Raw genomic sequence first — 21,493 nt, forward strand, 5'->3', positions numbered from 1 at the left:
ACATCCTGTGTATGTTTACAGCAGTAGAAATGAAAGGATGATCTGTGTATGGAAACTACTTCACACAGCAATTTAACATTGGTAGTTCTTGGGAAACTTCTGGACATAATTAATTCCCACTGAAATTCCCCCATAATTCGTGCTCAGTGACCGGTCTTTGCATTAACTGTCTGCTGCAAACATCTTTTTACCTCTATTCTTTCCCTTTGTGCTTCTTCTGTCTCTTTTCTATCTTTCCATTTTCTTTTAGGGAAAGAGGCAGATGCAAAACTGCATCTCCTTTTTCAAATAGACACAAGAGAAACAGTTGCTCACCCAAACACAGCTAATGGAAAATATGGAAAGCATTGCTCGTTGTTTCTTTGATGCTCAATTTAATGGCCACACTGAGTGTCAAAGGAGAATGAACTACATTCCTCATGCTTTTCTTCAACTATAGGCAGTGAAAATAGGATTCATATTATCTTGGAAAACACTTCTATATTCATGAGACACTCTTTTAAAAAAATATATGTTTTTTTCTGTGTTTGGCTTTAAATCTACTGTGTGGTGTTTTCTTGTTTCCCTACAGAGCAGTAGTCATTCTGGGCTGGCTGTTTAAGAGAAGGATATCCTAGTGAAAGCAAACAATAGGCTATGTAGTGGAAACTGCAAATCTTTGAAAAGAGTAATTGAAAACTGCTCAGGCATTTTGAAGATTCTTTGCACAATATTCCAGGCCTGTTGGTGGCTTAGTCTTTGGCAGGGTGGTCCTCTTTTTAGATTCCTCTTTTTTTGTATGAACAAATAGCATATATATGGGGGGGGGGGGGGGGACTTTCAAATCCAACTGATTCTTTTCCTATAAGAGTCACTGAAGATGGAGCATTATAAATATCTTTCAGTGAAGAATCAGAAAAAAAGTACAGAACCTCTTTGTTTTTCAGATTTTCCCTGGCTCACACTGTTCCACTCTTACCTTTTAAGGACTCCAGCAGATAATCTCTGATGGGTCTGGCTGCGTCTGCTGATGATGTTCTAGCCCTCCTGTGCTACACGACACTATTTATTGTCACCCTGTGCCAGTAGCCATTGTTGCTGCACAGAGCAGTGAGAGCTAAATGCATGCCAGGCTTCAGGAAGCCACTTCAGCAGCAGTGCTTCAGACCTCTGACATTAATGAAAAACCAGTTCTGTGCTTGCAGGCTCTTCTGTGCTTGCAGGCTCTTCACCACACCAGAAATGTGGCTTTTCATCTGACAAGGGAATTATTTAGGAAGATCCTTAGGTCTTCACACTTGCAAAATAGGCACAGAACTTGATACTTGAAAGTGGTCCCAAAAATTAAGGAAGTTGTTTGTGGTACTCTGAGAAAACCCTTAGAATACTTACTTTAGTAGCCTGAGAAACTAAACAATAAGAATGTTGTATCAACTGTACAAAATTTCAAATCTGCCATCTGTATCCAACAACTGTCCAAAATGGATGTGGGGTGAATTAGTTCAAATTGGAATAAGGAGTAAATGAATTCAAGTTGTTATGCAGATGAAACTAGGTTAATGATGTTCTATGCATTCACAATCTCCCCCTTGATCTTCTGAATTACAAATACCTTTAATATATTGGCAGTCAAAGATTTGATTCTTTATTTTAGACAATACCCCAGAGTTCTTTATTCCATCGGTGGAATATGAAATACAACAACCAAACCCTTAATTTACTTCCAACTTCTGAAATTAAGGGAAGTAAATAAAACTGTGTAGGCAGTTATGTTAGCGTAGAATTTACCTCCTGCTACTTTACTCATCTCTAATGTAAATTCACTGTGGCCATGAAGCTATATTAGGGCCACCTCTGCCCAATATATCTGAAAATATAAACTATATTACCATGTTTTCTATACCACATTGTAACACTTCCGATCTGTTTCAGTCTCAGGAGAGAAGCATTGAATCAAGCTGATTTCTTCCAAGGCAAATCATAGAAACAGCATTGCATAAAATTGTTAGTCCTCCCAGGGCACTAACGGGAAAGATAAGATCAAGTCCCACTTGAAATTTTAATCATTTGAGAAAAGTTGTTTTAATTACAAGGCTGGGCAATAAAAAAGAAAATAATTTCGCTCCTCCCCCTGTAGCCTTTGGGTTTTATCTTGCGAGAAGTTTAAATCATACTGTATTAAGTAGTATTAGTTGAATGTTTTACATGAGGTGCTATGTAGAGCAAGCTGTAACAATTATCATTTTCCACTGGTTCCCTTTTGCTTAGTAGCTCAGAAGCTGCATCTCACTATCATAATGCTTTGGATCTGTTAGACTGGCCTGCTTATGCACAATGGCTTTTCCAGTTTTTTCTCTATTCTTGTCAGGAAAGACCTACTGCAAGAAATGTTACAGAGAACCTTCCAATGTTATGAACTATTCCTGGTCCTAGCTAAAATAAGAAACATAGAATTACATGTCTTGGAAGTATTTCTTGGGAGAGTTTTTTTTTTTTTTGAAAGCTCTGACAAAATGTTGTGCTGGATTTGGGTAAATTTTTTCCACCTAATCAATCCTAATAATGTTGAGCATTAAGATTTTTCCTTTCATTAGAAACATGTTAGGCCAGCTTGTGGGATCAAATTGGAAGTGTTCAGGTTTTCAAAATGTAGAATGCCTTGACACTTGGACTCTGACTGTGGAAGTCTTCATTGATTACTCAAGGACTGAGGAGGAAGTATGTTTAAAGAAACTAATAAATCTATAAAATCATCACTAATCACATCAGAACTTGAATTTATGTCAGTTTCTGCTTGGCTTAAGACTCAGATACAAGGTCTTTGTGCCATTTGACATCATTCATTCTAAAGACAAGAAGCACATTGAAAGCAGATTACTGCAGAGTAGTGAGAATTCATGCTAGCACTACAACTAAATAGTCATAAATAAAATAATTGCAGCCTGTTCCTTATTTTTAGTGTGACACCAAATGGCACAAAAGGTGAGGTGCCAAAAAATGTTCTAATGCAGGAATAGAAGGAAAGGAAAAATCTCATGGGCATTTTACTAATAATTGGAAGAGTGACTGAAAAATTATGCAATGCCCTCTCTAAAAGGCATTGGATGCACTGAATTAGGAGGGAAATCTTAATTATTGTGTATCCTGCTCTAAGGCAAATGGTTATTCTTATTACAAGGTTTGATGTTTCAGGTACAGAAGTCCTTCAGTCCTCACCAGAATAACTAGAAATTCATGTTCTTAAGGTCTGATCCAGAGTCCAGTAAAATCAGGGAAGGTTCTAACCAGGCAGCATTTACCCTTGATCAGGAATGAAATATACATTCCGCTGATTATAACAAAAGAAGTCTTTCTCTGCTAAAAAGACAGAAGTATAAATTTAACTATCTGTGTTCCAGCATCAATCTGTTGAAAGAGGACTTTGAAGATGAAATCCCAGAATGACATCTCAATACAGATAGTCATTCAGGAATATCTTTTTCACCTACAAAAAACAATTTAGGCCATGATGTTGTCAAGGAACAGCTAAGAACAAAAGGAGTGCAATCACCTCTTGCACCCATCAGGTTTTTTCCTCAAAATTACTTTTTAAAGTTCAGAAACAGTTATAAGGCCATCTCCCTAAAAGAAGCAAGGTAGCAGGTATATGGTAGTCTGCTCTATCCTGCATCCCAAATGACTCAGTTTGAAATGACAGTTCTGCCAAAAACAACCCCCACCAAATAAACAAATAAGAAAAACACTTCTTGCACTTTGTTTTCCTGCTAGTGGTTTTGAAACAAGGAAACTCTTTTGCTATTATTTTTCATGTCAGACACTAGCTAAAACCAATGGGGTCAACGGGATATTGCAGGTCCCTATTTCAAAGCAACGTTTATGTGGCAGGGTGACCTTTAGAAGCTGCATGAGGAACATCAATCAAAGATTTCAACATGCATGCTTGAACAGAGTAATTTGTGAAACATCAATATTGAGATAGAGAATTGTTACCAATTCAGTCACTTCAGATCACATTACAATGTGATCTAAACAATGTTCCTCTGAAGATAAAGGAGGAAAAACAGGGTTCCTAACATAAATCACACTTTGAAAGCTTAGGGAAAAGCCAATAATCTGCAAGGAAAACAGAAACATTTTGACGTTAACTTGGTAGCAAATATGCCATAAGGATTTTTTTTTAATCTTGATATTTCTAAAATTTCTGAAAGCTATAGAAAGGTTGCAGCATTTGGAGCTTGTAAAGATGAATGAATGGAACAGGCAGTGATTTGTTTAAAAGGCAAGTACTTGTTTGTGCTGGTACAGGCCTGGGCTGATTTTTTTTTCCCCATTTTGTAGTCCAAAAGTTAGATTAGGTGGATTTCAGAGCAAGGACAGCTCGGTTACATGACACAATGATCCATTACCAGAGAACCCAGCCTCTTCAATACATTGCCAATGAAAGAGTGTATGTCCCCTTCCTGCAATACCTCTGACAGACAAGTACAGTATTATGATTAACTAGCATTCTTTTATCCTACTTTCCCTTTCTGCTCTACATGTGAGTAAAGAGGAAAACATCTGGGACTGGTGCAGTGACAGAACTGGCAGAAACACCAGCTTTCTTGGCACACAAGCAACCCTAGAACTAAAAGCTTCAACTTCAGTCTGAAAGCACAGGATGTAGCCATCCTTTTTGGTATGGAACTTGGGAAATCTGTGAACCATTCATTCGTACTCCTTTTCATTCTGCCCAATAGCTGTCTGTCCTCCTACAGAACAGGGAACAGGAAAGCATTTTAAAAATGGACCTGCTCTGAGTTTTCATAGCATGCATTTGAGCATTTTGTCTGTCGAGGTTTCATTCCTGATGCCTTTGTCACATGGTGGACATGCCTTACAAAATATTACATCAGTACTATTAAATGTGAAAGTGTCCTAATAAGTAGGAATGCCCAAACTGGCCCTTGTTTCCTTGTGCACCATATGAAATAGATTCAATTAATTAGCTGGTTGTTTTAAGACAATTCCAGCTGAGAGAAGGTCTGTAGGCTTTGCAATAGAAAAAATCTCATTAAGTCATTTTTTTTCTTATTTTTCCACATCTTTTCCTGATTCCTATGAAACAGACACTGTTTCAGACTTTTTGAGTACTCAGCGCTTACCAGACAGGAGAACATGAGGACAAATCAGGTCACATTGGCTCAGCAAGCCAATTAGTTCATTATGTTAGTCTGTTTGTTTCCATTACTGATCTCAGGATGGAATGAGTATGTTTGATTTTCTTATAAACACCGTCACCATACCAGATGGGGAGCCCAAATTGTTCGCTTTGAGGTAGACGCCTTGGCATTCTTTTCTGCTCAGTAAATGGAAAGCAGCAATACTCCAGATGCTGGGATGGATCCCTCCATCTGCTTCAGTGTAAGAGAGTATTGCAGCATTTCCATTGGAAATTAACAATATATCTGCTTTCTACTTTGTCCTTTGATTAAGCAATGTATAAAACAGTGCTGGAATACACAATATGTAGATGTGTTTACTATAGAATAAAAGTAAAACCACTTTTTGAAGTAATCATCCAGTGAAGCAAATGACCAAGTCAGAGTGAGGAAGGGCAGACTTTGTGCAGTTAAAAGTCCATAAGAAGCAGCAAAAAGACCCTTTTTAGCTTCAACAGACTTTGGATCAAGCCAAAGTCAGAGGCCTCCTTCATCTCAGTGCTTTAACCTTTAAAAGGTTCACTTTAAATAACAGCAAAAACTGATTGCTTGACTCATTGTGTTTGTGATCAGATTCTCACAGATCAAAGCACCTCAGTTTTGCTCCCCAAGCCATGATCAAGCAGCTGCTGGAGGATCATGAATCATCTCTATGTGGACTACTGCCCTTTCTGAGGCAGAACCAGACAAGTTCAAGATGTTCTTTAATTTCTAGCCATTTAGTCACACCTCTGCAAATGGGATATGTCAGTCTGCTACTAACGCAACAGCTGGATATTTGCTTTGTCCAAAGTGGGAATGCCTGTGTTTTTTTGAGAATACTATTAGAAGATTTTTTCTTTTTGCAATATAAGTGTGGTTAAGTAATGATCAAGACACTTGCACAAATACAAAAGGTAAATCCAAAATAGGTCAGCTTCTCAGGTCATGACACTCAATAGCAAATTTCCATTCACCTCACTGGAATCAGGATTACATCCCATATGACATCTGCCATCCTTCAGGCCCACAACAACCAGATTTGTTTTCCTCTATACACATTTGGGCTTTTTTATGTGCCACACTTATTAGCACTTTGAGACTAAATGGAGATTTTCCTTTCAGCTTTTGCTGTATGTCTGCTTACATACAGCTGCTAGTCTGCTTAGGAAATGGGAAATAAAAAACAACTTATGATGAAGATCGTGTTGCCTTTTCTTTCTTTTCTTCAGTTTATAGGCTGACTCAATGAAATGCTACTCACAGCAAGATCTGTGAAGATGTGAATACTCAGTGAACAGCATAAATGCAAAGTTATTCAGGCTATCAAATATTAAATTTTAATATTTTATACAATGAATCAGATTGACACAGCTTCCAACAAACTATTACAATAAATACCATTGAAATGAAGTGCTGCATAGCCACCATTTTTAGGACTTTGGGAAGAAGAATTTTTGAGGGAAGAAGAAGATTTTGCATTGCCATAGGTGAATACTGTTGAGATCTAATATTTTTTTTATAAATCTTAGGCTATTATATATGTTTAGGAATCAATAAGAAAAGCTGCCAACTATGTGACCCTTTTACTGCAAGTCCAGAAGTAAGCAAGTCAGATTTTTTACAGCTTTATTATTCCTAAACGTTACTTGCCAGTGCTTCCAAAGGATTTGGAAGCTAACAGTTAATCTTTATAAGCAATGCAAAATGCATTATGTCATAACATGCTGACATACAGATCTACATCTGAGCACAGAGGGGGTGTCTTCAACAGACTAAGTCTTCCCAGATGTAAGTTTCCTTTGGAAACCTATTTAATATTTTCATTCTGCCAAAGGCCACAATGATTTTCATTGTAGCTCTCCTAGCTTATTTCTTAATTCATTTTACAATGTCCAAAAAATTAGAAGCAGCTATGAATGTCATCATAACCAGATGTCTTCAAATTTTTTCACTCTTCTTTCTGTTAAATAATGCCATCTACTGCAGTGTAAGTGAATGACAAACTTGTAAAAATGCAGAAAGATATGCTTTATTTCTGTATTACTGTAAAATTATGTTAGTTGTTTTGAGACACATCTTAAATATCCATTATTTTCATTGCTATTTTTGACTAAAATATGGAAAGGTGAGTATTCTTCATGTAAAAATTTGGTCACTGAGAAAAGCCTCTGCTACAGAAAAGAGCAGCTGTCTTAAAAACAGAATCTTTTCTAACTAGCAGTGTAAAAATAAGAGAAAGATGGCCTTTTCTTCTCCCCATTTGAGCTTTCTCTTCACTGTAAGGCAGCAGAATCACATTTCTGTAAATAACAAAACAAGGAAAGACCAAAAGTGAAGTAAGAATGAAGAAAAAAATTGACACATGAAATTTCAAACTCCTAGATGAAAATTTCCTCATGAATGAGACCCTTGCTGTCTTAAACACATCATTTAACAAAAAATGTGGGTTTGAAAGGATGAAAGAGTGAAACCAAGAGCTGACTATTAAAAGTAATCAAACATATCTTAGGGGTACAGAACTGTGTGTATACTATGCATTTTTTATATGTATACACAATGCATGTAACTGTATATTACATGTGCACACAGCAACACTATAAAGTTCTTTTGGATCTATGTCATGGTATTTTTATTTTACAATTATGTATAAGCTATGTTTTGCCCTGAACTACAGAAGAATCACCTCTTCTCTTCCTCACTACATTTATAATCAAGACACTTTAACCTGTGGAGCTAGGAAGCGCTTAAGTGGAGTGACAGCACAGTATATCACTCTTGGCTGAGGTGGATCTATGCCCACTCATGCTCTCTAGGGTGTATCCAACCAGCTCTTTTTAGTCAGATAACAAGGCCAACCTCCACAGTACCTCTAGTGGTATTCTGCCTCCCAAAGTGTACTGGTTTTGAGGTCTTCTTGCATAAAGAAAACACCTCGTACATTGAGCAACTCAGCTTTTGCCACACTAGAATTCAAGGTTTTTTTCATAAGTCATTAGAAAGACTATAAAAACTATTTCAGTCATAATGCTACACTTCTCAGTTTTAAGATAAATTTCAGACTTCTTGTTTGTCAGGAAACATTTGTCCTAATTTTTACCAAGGCTGGGCAGTTTAGTATTTTTTACTAAGTTGCTGGCAGTGAAATCCTGCTTTGTTCCAGGAGGAAATTATTTCCTCTCAGAACCAGTCAGCAATTAATTAAGCAAAGAATCAGCTTGTTTACCCGGGATCCACTGACAAGATTATGCAGTTTGAGAACTGGAAAGCCAAACAACTTTTTTTAGAAACTAACTCTAGATTTTCAGATCAAGGAAGGATGCCTAGATCTTCTTCAGAGGTTGTGGCTATTAGGCAGTGTCCTTTAAGTAGCATCTGATGCTTTGACCCTGTGTCAGGATAGGTGTGAGGATGATGCTGTCCTGGAAATAAGCAGTTCTTCTCCACCTCTGTTGTGCAAGGTCTGAAGTTTCTGGTGAGGCTCAAAAGATGCAAAAGTCAAGGGAAAAGGACAAAGTGATTTTCTAAGTGATAGAATACATCTGAGGCAGATTACTTTTCATATGCCACTGGAATGTTTTGGATTGTAAGATATTTTGTGTTATCAAAGGAAGGTTAAATACTGCCTTCCAGCCTGATAACAGGCACAGAAAAAACATTAGCTCAAAAATATCTGAAAAGGATTTTTGAAGCTTCTTGCATCTTGTTGTTGTTCTAATCGAGCTGGTGGTCACAGCATAAGCAGTGTCAGCCTCTACAAATCAACTTTTTCTAGTTTGCTGCTTTTATAGTTTAACTGCAGAATTAACTTAATTTGGTGTAGGCAGAAAGCCTGTAGTGGTGTTGGAAATGGGAAAAGAAACCTCCTGTCCCATCCAGTGACCTGCTCCAAGATCCCCACTCTGGTTCTCCACTCCATGAGCCAGGAAGCTTGTATTCCCCATCACCCTTGCAGTGCTCATGTAAGGAGGTGATAAATTTCACAGGTGACATAGAGGAAGAAGTTGCATTAATACGGTCAAGGAAAAGCTGCTAAGTAAGACATTGAGAAGGGAGAAGAGCCTGAAAAACTAAGCTCAGTTGAGTACATGGCAATAAAAGAGGCAAACTGTTCCAGTACAAGACAAGAGGGTTCAGGGAAGATGACAAACCAAGTTACATCTTATGGAAAAGCAAACTGAATAGAGAAGAAAAGGGCCAAAGCAGAAACAAAAGAAGACAGGGTATGCGTCCAAGTGTGTACTATGCCAAAGAGCATGGGCATACGTATGGAAACAGATACCCACAAATACGGAGAGAAAGAAAAAGAAAGAATGTAAAGAGATCCGTGTTCTGATTTGGTAATGGAAAAGATTAAAAGACAGACATGAAATAGGCTGCATGTAAGAAAAGAAAAAGGGACTACATAACTCTTATGAATGGGCTGCACTGTCTGGAACTAGTGGTAATTTCAATGTCAGAGCTTTGAATTACATCTTTTGGGGTTTGAGGGTTCTTTTTTTTTTTTGATGGATGATGTGTAATAGGTAACTTATTCTAATATTAAAGTTTAAGCAACTTTACACAGGTACACAAATAGCCTTTCTCCAGAGGTTTGTGTTTATAAACAGAATAATTTTCTATCAGTGATGAAAAAAACTCTTATTCCATTATTCAAGATTTACGTGTGCAATCTAAGACTTCTAATATCTTCAAAACTCACAAGGAGTTTGCCCAACATCGTGGTGTTAATTTTCGTAGTGGTTTCTTAAATGGCTGGGTTTTCTGGATCTTGTTTCTCTAAGAAAATACAAACCCAAAATTTAATATTTTAAGCTGATTTTCATCAATCCCTTCAAACTCATTTTCCGTAACAAATTTGACTAGTAGAATAACTGTTGGAAAGAATTCACAGAGCCATTAATATTACAGATGAACATTTTTTTTTTTTCCTGAATATATACACACTTGCAATATTTGAGCAGGCCAGATGGCACATTCATTGCAAACTATTTGGGCAATTACTGTGAATGCAATTTATATCTATTACATACATTAGCTTTCAAAAATACTTTGAAAACACTTTGTTCTAGGTAACAATGCAAGATGGTTGTGGCAAGAGTTCATGCTGGACAGATGGCTTATTCTGAATTCATGTGTAACTACACACATTGGCACATGGGGGCAAATTATAATCTTGTTTGAGAGATTTGGCCTGTTTCCTTTTGAGCTGCAGCAGAGAATTAAATTGCTAATTAAACAGTAACTCAGTCTGACACTAAAATTACTGGAGATGGAAGATTATCACAGATTTAATTGGGCTTTGGATCAGCTCCAGGAGGTTTCCACTGATGTCTACTTACAGATTCAGAGCAGACTCTGCCATTAATGTAACAGATCCTCCCAGTGCTTGAGGGGAAATATTTAGCCCTTTACTTCACACATAAATTATATTACTGTAGAAAACAAAGCAGACTATACAATAGCTTTCATTATTCATCTTTGACTTAAAAACATTTGAAATAATATTGAACCCTATTTTGTCTTTCTTTCTAGTTGCAAGATGTACCCATCTTGGGCAGGTTTATGCTGACAGGGATGTTTGGAAACCAGAGCCATGTCAAATCTGTGTATGTGACTCAGGATCTGTTCTCTGCGATGACATCATCTGTGATGATCAGGAGCTGGACTGTCCCAACCCAGAGATTCCCTTTGGAGAGTGCTGTCCAGTTTGTCCGCAGACGACACCACAACCTACAAGAGTAAGTTTGTCCTCTGTCTTGTTACTTCGGTGTTGCCACCTCCTTGTTCCATATCAACTTCAGTTCGCTCTCTTTTAGGTACTCGTAAACATTTTTCTTTTAAATTCTAAGCTTGTCACTTTCTAACCCTAGGCAAATACTTACAATTGGAAAATTTTTCCAATTAAATTAAGAAAAAACACCTTAAACTTTCACAAAGTTTTATCTTTTTTTTTTTGTTACATTTGCACCTGTTCTGATAAAAACTTGCTAGCCCTTTAAGCTACGCAGCTGAAAGCAAGAAGTCCTTTGACTCAGTTTTATGGAGACAACAGGCACAGATAAACAGTAGAAAGGGTCAGAGGGCAACAATTAGCCTTTATATTTCTCATTTTATGGAGAAGCATGAGAATAATGCAAACTGCAAATTTGTCGACTGCATGTTCAGTCTATATCCATAATACTAATGTCAACACAGGGTTGAAGAAAGTTAGACAATTTTTGCAGTATACTGCAAGTCTGCACAATTCTACATCATCACAGAGCAGATTTCCTTTTGCAGAGCAATTGCTGACTTAACGCCCTGTAAAGGAAAAGTGATTTAATCTCTATATCCCTAATTTATCACCATCTTGTTTATAGACACCAACATTATCTAAACCAGTTACAGCAAGTTAACCTCAGGAAAATCAAGAATGTTAATGCATGCCAAGTCCCCTACCTAAACCACTTCAGTGAGTGAGCCAGCTATACTGAACTCTAAGGTTATCTGAACATTTCGTCCTTGTTTAGATTAGATTAGATATCAGAACTTTTCATCCTTGTTTAGATTAGGTTGGATTTAGATTTTGATTTAGAATAGATTTAGTTTAGATTACATTTCACTCTTGTTTAGATACATGAGATTCTGTTGAAGTACACAGGTTTCCACAGATGTGTTGAAGATTCTTATCCAGCAGGTAAAAGAAGAGATTGAGGGCTGTGTATACAGAAGAGAAAGGGATATGTATTTCTGCAGCTCTATAGGATATCTACTTAAACACGAAACATAATATACAAATATGTCACCTAGTGTGAGTTGCCCCATACTACTGCAACTGTGCTGCTTCCAAGATAACCTTAGCTACTTCACTGAACTCTAAAGCAGTGGTACGTATAAGCATGCCGGAGATTTACACAAAGCTCCCTCTCTTGTTGTGGCTAAAGACTCTTTTACCGGTTCTGTGGTTCCTGATAAAAAAGGACATGTGGACTACTTCCTCCAGCCTCTATCTTCAATATATAAGAGTTCGCCCAGCCCACTCGAAGATGTCCTTCTCGCCTTCGATAGTGCATAGAGAAATGCTACCTTGGAAGATCCAAGATAGTTTCACCTCACAATTCTTTTCTACTGTTAGCAGCTGAATAAAACAGTTCTGAGCAGTGATTTGAGAATCCGGATAGTAACACGTTACTGAATTATTAACTGAAAAAAAATAAAATTGGAGGAATAGATAAGAGAAAGTAAAATAAGCTACATTATTAAATCAAACATGCTGGACTTCAAGGATACAAGAAATCTGTTCCTTACAGCTTTCCACAGTAGATTACTGTCCCCATAGTACTCAATGGCAAGGCTCTACTGACTTCATTATCACCATGTTTTTGCCTACAGGGAAGGTGCAGCTTTATGGATGAACCATGAAAATGCAGATAAAAGACTGATCCATAAGCTCATGGCTCTTAAATATACTGAATAAGACTAAACAGAATTCTTTTAATAAAACTATATTCTAATGTTTAAATAAGGGGTTTTTTTCTTGCTTATGTATAAATATTCAGTTTTCAATTTTATTTTGATTTACTGTCTTAATGTCACTACTTTTCCTTTTTTCCTAGACTCCTGGAGTAATCAGCCGAGGTCCCAAAGGAGACCCTGTAAGTGCGGCTGTGGGGATTTTTTGGGTTTGGTTTGGTTTTTTTTCCAAGGAAACTGACAAAACCAAAAGCCAGTTCCTGCAGTGCTATATACCACATTGAAGTTGCTGAGATACCCAGCCTTCATTGATACCTGTACTCTCTGCAGAACTGTGCAATGTAGTTATTTCAAAGTAGCCCTTTAGCTTCAACAAAACTCTCTTGAATTGAAAAGAGAGGGGAAGCGTTTACCCCAAACTCTATGACATTTGTAATTTTTATTATATTTCTTCCCAACAGAAAAAAAAAAGTAATCTGTGGACTACGCTAGTAGTATTAATTTTAGACTCAGGAATTGACCAGTTTAGTATTTCTCATATGGTCAAATATCAGCTGCTCTAAGGCTCCAGCACTAAGAACAGTTTCCATATGTGACTTTTTCCTACAATACCTTTCCTGAATGTTCAGTTGTGGCCTTAGTTATGTTTAGTAGAGAAAATTTCCCACCACAATTGCACAGACTTTTATGAATGGAAGGATTTGTCCTGTGATACTGTTGCAGATGGAGGCAAGTGCTGATGTCTGTATCTGCTCTGTTTGTGTCTTTGCAGGGTTCTCCTGGGGTACCAGGCAGAAATGGTGCTCCTGGCCCTCCAGGACAGCCAGGAAGTCCTGGAGCCCCAGGCCCCCCTGGGATCTGCCAGTCATGTCCCAGCATAAATGGTGGTGTAAGTCATTATTATGGTCAGCTTCTGCCTTGTTCTTCATAAGCATGCAAACAGTACTGTGAGCACCTACCTCTTGTACCTTCAGACATACTTTGGTTTCAGCCACATCTGTCTCTCATTTGAGCCTTTGAAAAATACAGCTGAGTGGTAGAATTTTCTTTGTTGTTTCCTTGGAGATTTGTCCACAAAATTTGGCTGGAGTGCAATTAAATCTCTGTCTTTTCTTAATTTTTATATCTTTTGGGCCAGATCTTATTAAGGACTTACTTAACTCAGAAATAATGTGACCACACAGAAAGTGTGCAGGAGGAAGTACATTCTCTCAAACTTAATGATTAGGAAACTCTCTTACTTTCCAATGTTTTATCCAATGTATATTTAATGAAAAAAATATTTCCAGGAGACTAGACAAAAACACAGGCCCTCTGTTTCCAGGGCAGCACCATGTAAGTGCTATTTGTCATGCTTCCTCTTTAATTCTGGGGAAGGAGATACGTAGGTAAGAAATATTTTGCTACAAAATATTCTGAAATGAGACATCAGTAAGCCACAGGCAAAACAAAAAGAGGAGACTAATTAACTGTTGAATTGTTGCATCTTTTATCAACTATTTCATCAAATTTCTTCAGTGACAACTAAGGCCAACAGAAAAGAGGTTGTTAAAGAAAGTGGGGGTGGCGAGGAAGCTTAAAAGGAGTCAAACAAGAATAAGGAGGGAGAGGGAAAGGCAATTTTTGGGCTCAGCTGAGGCCAGCTGAATGGGTGCAGATTAGGGAGATAATGCTACCATGAACAAATAAAAAGAAAGATATTGGCTGGGTTTCTGTTATGGATGTTTTAAAAATATGGCTGCTGTATGTTGAACAAGTAGTACTCAGTAGATACAAATGTGTTATTTCCAAACATTTGCCATACCAATGTAAGAAAAGGCTTATTTGGTTTGTAGCAATCACCTTTTTTTTTTTTTTTTCTGTTTTTCTCTATTTCTTTTACAGAGTTTTTCTCCACAGTATGACTCCTATGATGTGAAGGCCGGTTCAGCTGGCATTGGTTACCCACAGCCCATTGTAAGATGATATAGCCTTCTTTCTGTCCTTTCTTTTTTTTTAAAAAGAACAAATTTTTTACTTGTAGATTATACCTTGGGTGCATATGTATCCTGATTTTAATTTAACAAGAAAAGTTTTAATTTTGTTATTGCCTGCAAGTGGAAAGGCAGTAGTAAGGCAGTAGTTTGCTTGGCACTATCATTTGACAAAGTAATTATAGGTTATCTGAGGGGTTTATCTCTCTTTCTTGCTTCCTTTTCTTACCTTCTTTCCCCTAATCGCTCTCTGAATCGCTTTCTTACACTACCTAAACATTTACCCTTTTTCTCCCATGCATACACTCTGCATTTATCTGCTTTGGTACTCTTCTACGAATTGCTGCCCTCCTTTCCACCATTTCTTTCATTTCTTCCACTGTCCCTAGTCTTCCTTTATCCATTCAGTAGCAATCCGATTTTACTCAGTTTGATAATCAACACTTGCTTGTATTTCTACTACTCAAATTTGCCTGATAACAAGTTAGTAAACCCTTCTTATAATCTTTATTTTCATCCCAGCAGTAGTCAAAAGCTTTTCACTTTTTCTTTTTGCAACAATAATCTTTTTTACCCACAGCTATTCAGACTGTGAATACTTCAGACTAAGGATGCTGTATCTGCCAGCTAGGCCTGGCTCGAGCTTTTCAGGTTTTTTTAGTGAGATTAAGTATGGATTGCCTGAAAAAGTCATGTATGAGCAACACCTCCTGTGTAAAATTAATTTAAATGTTGTACCTCATGATTTTCCTTTCAGACACAGGATTTGCAGGTACTCATCACTGATTACATGGAATGTTCTTGATTTAATCAATCTGCTATACAAAGGACATGGTGAATTGCTATTATTTGAAGTTGGCTGCTGTTTCATTAAGCAAAATCATCGTTTTCAATTCAATGCTGTGTAACGAAGTCTGGGTATTATGTATTGTAACATACTGAGACAGTTCCAAGCAAATGTGTTATTTCTCAGGGTTCACTCAGATCATCTTGTAAAACGAATTTTAATTATGACAGCTTTTTTTCCTGAAATACAGTTCATTATTTCCTCACCTTTATTTTAATCTGTTCATTTCTACATCATTCATTTGCTAATATGATTGTCCATGCACTTGTCCTCTTCAACCAGCCATTTTTTTATTTGTTTATTCATATATTCGTATCCAGCTCCTCACAGTTTTGGCCTGCAGCTTATTATATCATCCACATTTTGCTTCTCAGTGTCTTAAAATGGGATGTGCTGAACCAGGCAGATAACCAAGATATCTTTCAGTTAGCAAACATGGTTAGTCATCTCTGTTTTGACACTTTTCCCTGGACCTGGATTAAAAATAAAAAATAAATTAACTGGGCTGCCTGGAATGTCTTCAGTCAGAATTGTCTGTGTGCTTTCAGGTCATATGCATCATGCAATGCATGACTACAAAGCCTGTAACAGAGAAGTTACAGGCAGATGTGACTACACTTGCTGGAACTAAATGTTTATCACTAAGATTACATAGATTAACTTCTTGACTGTTAGTTTAAATATATATCCAAAATGAAATGATTTGTAGGTGTAATAAAATAAATATGACAGCAGTGGCACCAACATTTGTCCATGTCACACATCTCTCCATTTCTCTCTCTTCAGTGGCTTTCCATAGCTTTTTTTTTTTTTCCATAGCTTTTCCATAGCTTATATACTGTCAGTTTTTCTCCTCAGTGTGCACCTTGAAAAAAATACTGCCTTGTTTGTTATAGCTGCATCTCTAATTTATTAATAGCAAGTGATGAGCTGATGGTTCATGCTGAGTTCAAACTTTTGTACCAAATGAGTTCTAAAAATTAACAGTGAGGAACTGCTAGTTGTATTCCTGTAATTTACCAGTTTACCCAGATACTAAATACCCTGCCACTTAGTGTACTTCTTGTCTTAGAAAACTGCAAATATCGCAATGATCCATTTTTTCAAACGAAAGAAAATCTGAGAAATAATATTAACATAGTATATGTGTAGTATAGTAATATACTGAACTGTGTATAGTAGTATAGCTATACTATTAATCTTGTATCATTAAAATTATATTACTGTAACATGTATGTTATATGACTTAGTCTGACACCAAGTGACCATATCCCATGAAACACATTATATATGTTCCATAAGATATGGAATATACTGTCAGTACTGCAGTACTTATTGTTTCTCATGTAATTCATATATTTCAATTGTTTTGGTTGTATCAAACCCATGACAAGTTTAATTTAACGAAAGTATCTTTTTCAAGAGCCACATATAGCTGCAGTAAGCCATTATGCTAATTTTCAAATGCTTTCTGTTTTGCAGAATCAAATACTTTTTTGATTGTTGCTGCAGGAAGTAGAAATATCAACACTCTCCTCAAATTAAGAATAGCAATATTTTACTCCCATTTACCAGTTAAAATAAGGAACAGTATTACTGATTTGAGTTTAAACATATTGAGATTTCATCCGAGTCCCTTGGTTAGTCCAGACATCATTTATTTTTTATGACTTAGTACTCTTGAAATTCAGAAATTATTTCCTTGGTGAGAATGCTTGCCTTGCTGACAAGTTATAAGATTATGGCCTTAATTCAGTATACATGCAAGTTCTACCAAGTCTAGGGTTGTAAATAGAGTTTATCACAAAGTTCTTCTAATGGGCTGCATTTGAAATGTAGTTCTTGTATGCAGGTAAGAAATTTTAAAAAATTTTAGAAAGCAAAATCTGGCATTAGTAGACTAGCAAACTAGTTTATTGTTACATTTTGGTTCCACAGCTGAAGATGGAGGGTTAGTCTAATAAAGATAAGTTACATGGCAGAAGAGCTGAAGCCCATTTATTCTGTGTAACAAAGCAAGAGTTCCAGTTATCTCTCCTTCCAGCTTAAGTATCTGAAAAGCTGAGCTGTAAGAATCCTTCTGCAGGACTATGGAAGTGGAACAGTGATTCAAAAGAAAAAAATACAGCTTTGAAAATACCTTGTGGAGTAGGTCAGCTAAGACTGCAAAGAGAAACAAAGACCACTTTTCTGAAGGGACTGTAGGTACTAGACAATGTACTTAGCAAGGTGTACATATATGGCTTCATCTTTTTTTTGGTGCACAAAATGATGTTACCATGTCATGCAACGACATTAAGATTTATATCTATATTACATGAATGTAATGACTGTTTTTTAATCTACACCACAGAGTGGCTTTCCAGGACCCCCTGGACCCAGCGGCCCCCCTGGCCCACCTGGTCAGGCAGGTCCGCCTGTAAGTAAAATTAATAATCTCATAATCATCTAGTTATTTTATAGGTGCCTCTCATTGTCGCTACCATAAATATTAGGTGCATTTTCAACCAATAAATCTAAATACTAGATGCTGAAGTTCATGCTGTACCAGCTGTGCACAACCGAGACTCAATGGTTGAGGGCTATATACTGTTCTTGCTTAAGTTTGAGTTGACCCAGTGCTTTTTGTAATTCTGGTGCTGGCTAAGCTTGTATTAAGGCATGCCACTGCCTGTCATCCTCTGTTAGTATTACCAAATGTTCAAACATACAAAAATTTAATAGACTATAAATGAGAGTGGGAATCTTAATACATGCTCAGTGAACACACAGAGGGTCTGATTTTTTTGATGTACATCTCCTTTTAGAGGAGTAGTTTTTCATGTTTTTCAGTGGAGGCACATTCTTCTTGCATCTGCTGATTTCACCTTTGGTCTTTTGTTGACAGTTCTGACTGAAGTTTTCCTTATGATTATGAGAGGATAACAAAATATCATAATGGTACGTGTAATTGTTCATGTTCTAACTGCCTTTTTGCTGCATTATAGGGCTCTGCTGGATACCAAGGTTCCCCTGGAGAACCAGGACAACCTGGCCCTCCTGTATGTATACATTACACATCACTATGTATATTAATGACATGATTGTACAAGCATGAATCTGTGTCATCACTGAAGTGGATTGAAATTTTACAATTCATCCTGTCTGTTTACTATCATGTATGTCAAATGTATGAGTATTTTATGACATCTAATGAGTTTTTAATTTAAAAATTTAACTTTGTTTATTATAGTTAATCTTAACTATTTTTCTACAGGGACCTCCAGGCCCTGTTGGAATGATAGGCCCAGTTGGTCCACCAGGGAAAGATGTGAGTTCAATATTATTTATCCAGTAATTAATAAATGGGAAGGAAGAAAGAAATGTCAATAAATCCTAAGATAGCAGAGCACATCAATATTGCATTCAAAAATTTTTAACATCTCCTCACTTCTCAAATTGACATGACTGCAAGAACCTGCATTTGATTTCCATTAGTTATAAATGTCCATTTCAAAAAAGTTTCAGTTTTAGAAGTCAATTTGATTCACACAATTTAGAAAAGAAAAATAGAATGCTTAAGCATGAAATACCCTCTTTTGATCTGGTAAAAAAGAAATCAGCAATTAAAAAGAAAAGCAGATAGTAGTAGTAGCTGCTTCCTCCCTTCAAATATTGCTTTAAGAGTTAAGGATGTTAAAACCACCCTTTGTGTCACAGCTGGGAGTCCTGAAAAGGTATTACACAAAGCAAGACAATTGGCTAAATTTTTTGTCCATTTGAATGGTTCACAATGAAAAATAAACTTTCTGTGTTTGTCTCTTTCTAAAAGCCATCTTGAAATGAGTTAGATCTTAAGCAAAATCCTATTAAAAAATTGAGTTTATAAATTCTGGCAACTGATTTTCAGAAGGTAGCCATATACTGCATTGTCACCCTGATATTAATTTTTCCCGCTGTCTCTGGTGGAAGTTTCACCTCCTTATTCCAAGTTGCCTTGATATACTAGGACTGATTATTTGCCATTAACTGAATGAATAGCAAAGCAAGCAAAAAAATTACTTTTCTTCAATAGGGAGAACCAGGAAGACCAGGCAGAAATGGAGATCGTGGAATACCTGGATTACCGGTATGGAAAAGTCCCCAATAACAATGGTCTTCTAATCAAAGGGTTTGTTTGCCAATTTCAAGTTTTCCCAGTGAATGAGACACACAATGAACATTGACTTGTGCCCTTCATGCAGTAAGTATGGAATTGATGTGTCTTTCTGTATTTGTGTATGTAGGGTCACAAGGGACACCCTGGAATGCCTGGAATGCCTGGGATGAAAGGTCAACGAGTAAGTATTGAGTATTGCTGAGTGTTTCTCTATTTGAATTATGGTGTTGAACTGTTGTTCTCTTCCAGTCATCGATTCCCAGTGAAACAGAATGTATCATAGAATTAAAGATCAATTTCTGGGTAATGTAACCTGACCTTCTGTAATGAAAGGCAGTTAAATTTTATCTAGTTGCCTCAGTTGTAGAGAGTCATCCCAAATGCTGGGCTTAAGCAAGCCATCCGTAAAAGCATTGTTTGTTAATTAATGGCTTTGGAGAGAGAGAAGATTCAAGATTTTCTTTCAAAAAGTGTTCCAATAGCTGATAGAACTCATTATTAAAAGTGTGCCTATTTATAGGAATTTGTCTTAAAGCATAAGATTTTGCCAAGAGGAATAAAGTTTTCCAGAATGTAAAAGAAATATTAATTATAGATATGTTTTTATTTTCCCACAGGGTTTTGATGGAAGAGATGGTGCCAAAGGTGACAGTGGTGCACCTGGTCCAAAGGTAAAAAGCTTTCACGTCATGTTTGTAATACATAAAATAATACCATTCATCAATTTTTATAGAATCATAGAATCACCAGGTTGGAAGAGACCCACCGGATCATCAAGTCCAACCATTCCTATCCAATACTAAACCATGCCCCTCAGCGCCTCATCCACCCATGCCTTAAACACCTCCAGGGAAGGTTATGCAGTTAAAAATATCCATTAAACATTGAAGAAACTCATTGAATATCTCCATGAAAAGAATGAGAATGATTCCAAAGGAACTAGGCTTTCTGAACCATGTCGTGTCCCAATTTTCCGTCCATAACAAAGCTGAGATACCAAAATGAAAGGATATGCCTGGACCATCTGACTTTATTGCTTAATATTAAAGAACTGAGCCTTCCTGATTTTTTTTTCCTGTTAAAATATTTTGTTCTGGCACTTGTTTAGATTTCTTAAACTTCACAGGCTATTCATGCTAAGGATACTCAGCACGATGCAGAAAGGGGCAATGGATTGAGTTGTCTCGTTTCTATCTCTCTTCCCCTTAAATAAAACAAAGATTGTTTTTACCCAAGTTCATTTTGTCATTCATGTTTTCTCTCCATGACAGGGTGAAACTGGTCTTCCTGGAGCAAATGGATCACCAGGCCAACCGGTAAGCATGTGTATCCCCTTTGACAGATTTACTTATTTCCTCTTAACTTCAATTATCCCACCGCCTGCATTGAACAATGCTGAGGTATGCCAATAAGAGCAATGTCTCTTTGCTAGGCCATATTATTTTGGAAGGCATGTAGCAGACTGGGGGTTTTGTGTTTTCTAGGGACCAAGAGGTCCAGCTGGTGAAAGAGGAAGACCTGGGAATCCTGGTGGCCCTGTAAGTAGCAGCAGCAGTTGTTCTGTTCTTATCCAGAAGCAGCACCTTCTTTTTTTTTTTTTCAATGTGTTGAGCATTCCCTACTTCATAGATTTACCTTAAAACAGTTGTAATGCAAAGGATCATGAAACTATAAAATCAGACATGAAAACTTGACAGTCTTAGTTGAAGATGTGACACTTCTAACTCACAACATGTTTACCATCTGAGTCTCCATTTCATTTTTAAATGAATAAGTTACATGTTGAGGGACAGTTTGGGGGGTGTCAGGTTTTTACGTGATTTAGAAGTTACTGTTGTTTTGAAATATACATCTATTTCTATTTTATTTATTGAACCTTAAGAACTGTCCACAGAGATGTTGTTTTGTAACTCTTATTTCC

The 21,493-nt window shown here is 36.9% G+C and overlaps 1 protein-coding gene across 1 annotated transcript in view; it reads left to right on the top strand.

The window, feature by feature from the left end:
- Positions 1–21,493, top strand: part of COL3A1 (collagen type III alpha 1 chain) — a 50,465-nt gene that overhangs the window by 7,097 nt on the left and 21,875 nt on the right. The window contains exons 2-13 of the mRNA XM_069860771.1: positions 10,695–10,900; positions 12,758–12,796; positions 13,387–13,503; positions 14,499–14,570; positions 17,788–17,853; positions 18,422–18,475; positions 18,691–18,744; positions 19,489–19,542; positions 19,700–19,753; positions 20,190–20,243; positions 20,844–20,888; positions 21,057–21,110. Coding sequence (XP_069716872.1) covers positions 10,695–10,900; positions 12,758–12,796; positions 13,387–13,503; positions 14,499–14,570; positions 17,788–17,853; positions 18,422–18,475; positions 18,691–18,744; positions 19,489–19,542; positions 19,700–19,753; positions 20,190–20,243; positions 20,844–20,888; positions 21,057–21,110 — 869 coding nt within the window. The remainder of the gene's footprint in view (positions 1–10,694; positions 10,901–12,757; positions 12,797–13,386; positions 13,504–14,498; positions 14,571–17,787; positions 17,854–18,421; positions 18,476–18,690; positions 18,745–19,488; positions 19,543–19,699; positions 19,754–20,189; positions 20,244–20,843; positions 20,889–21,056; positions 21,111–21,493) is intronic.

This window comes from Phaenicophaeus curvirostris, chromosome 7 (genome assembly GCF_032191515.1).
Source record: "Phaenicophaeus curvirostris isolate KB17595 chromosome 7, BPBGC_Pcur_1.0, whole genome shotgun sequence".
NCBI classification, from domain to species: Eukaryota; Metazoa; Chordata; class Aves; order Cuculiformes; family Cuculidae; genus Phaenicophaeus; species Phaenicophaeus curvirostris.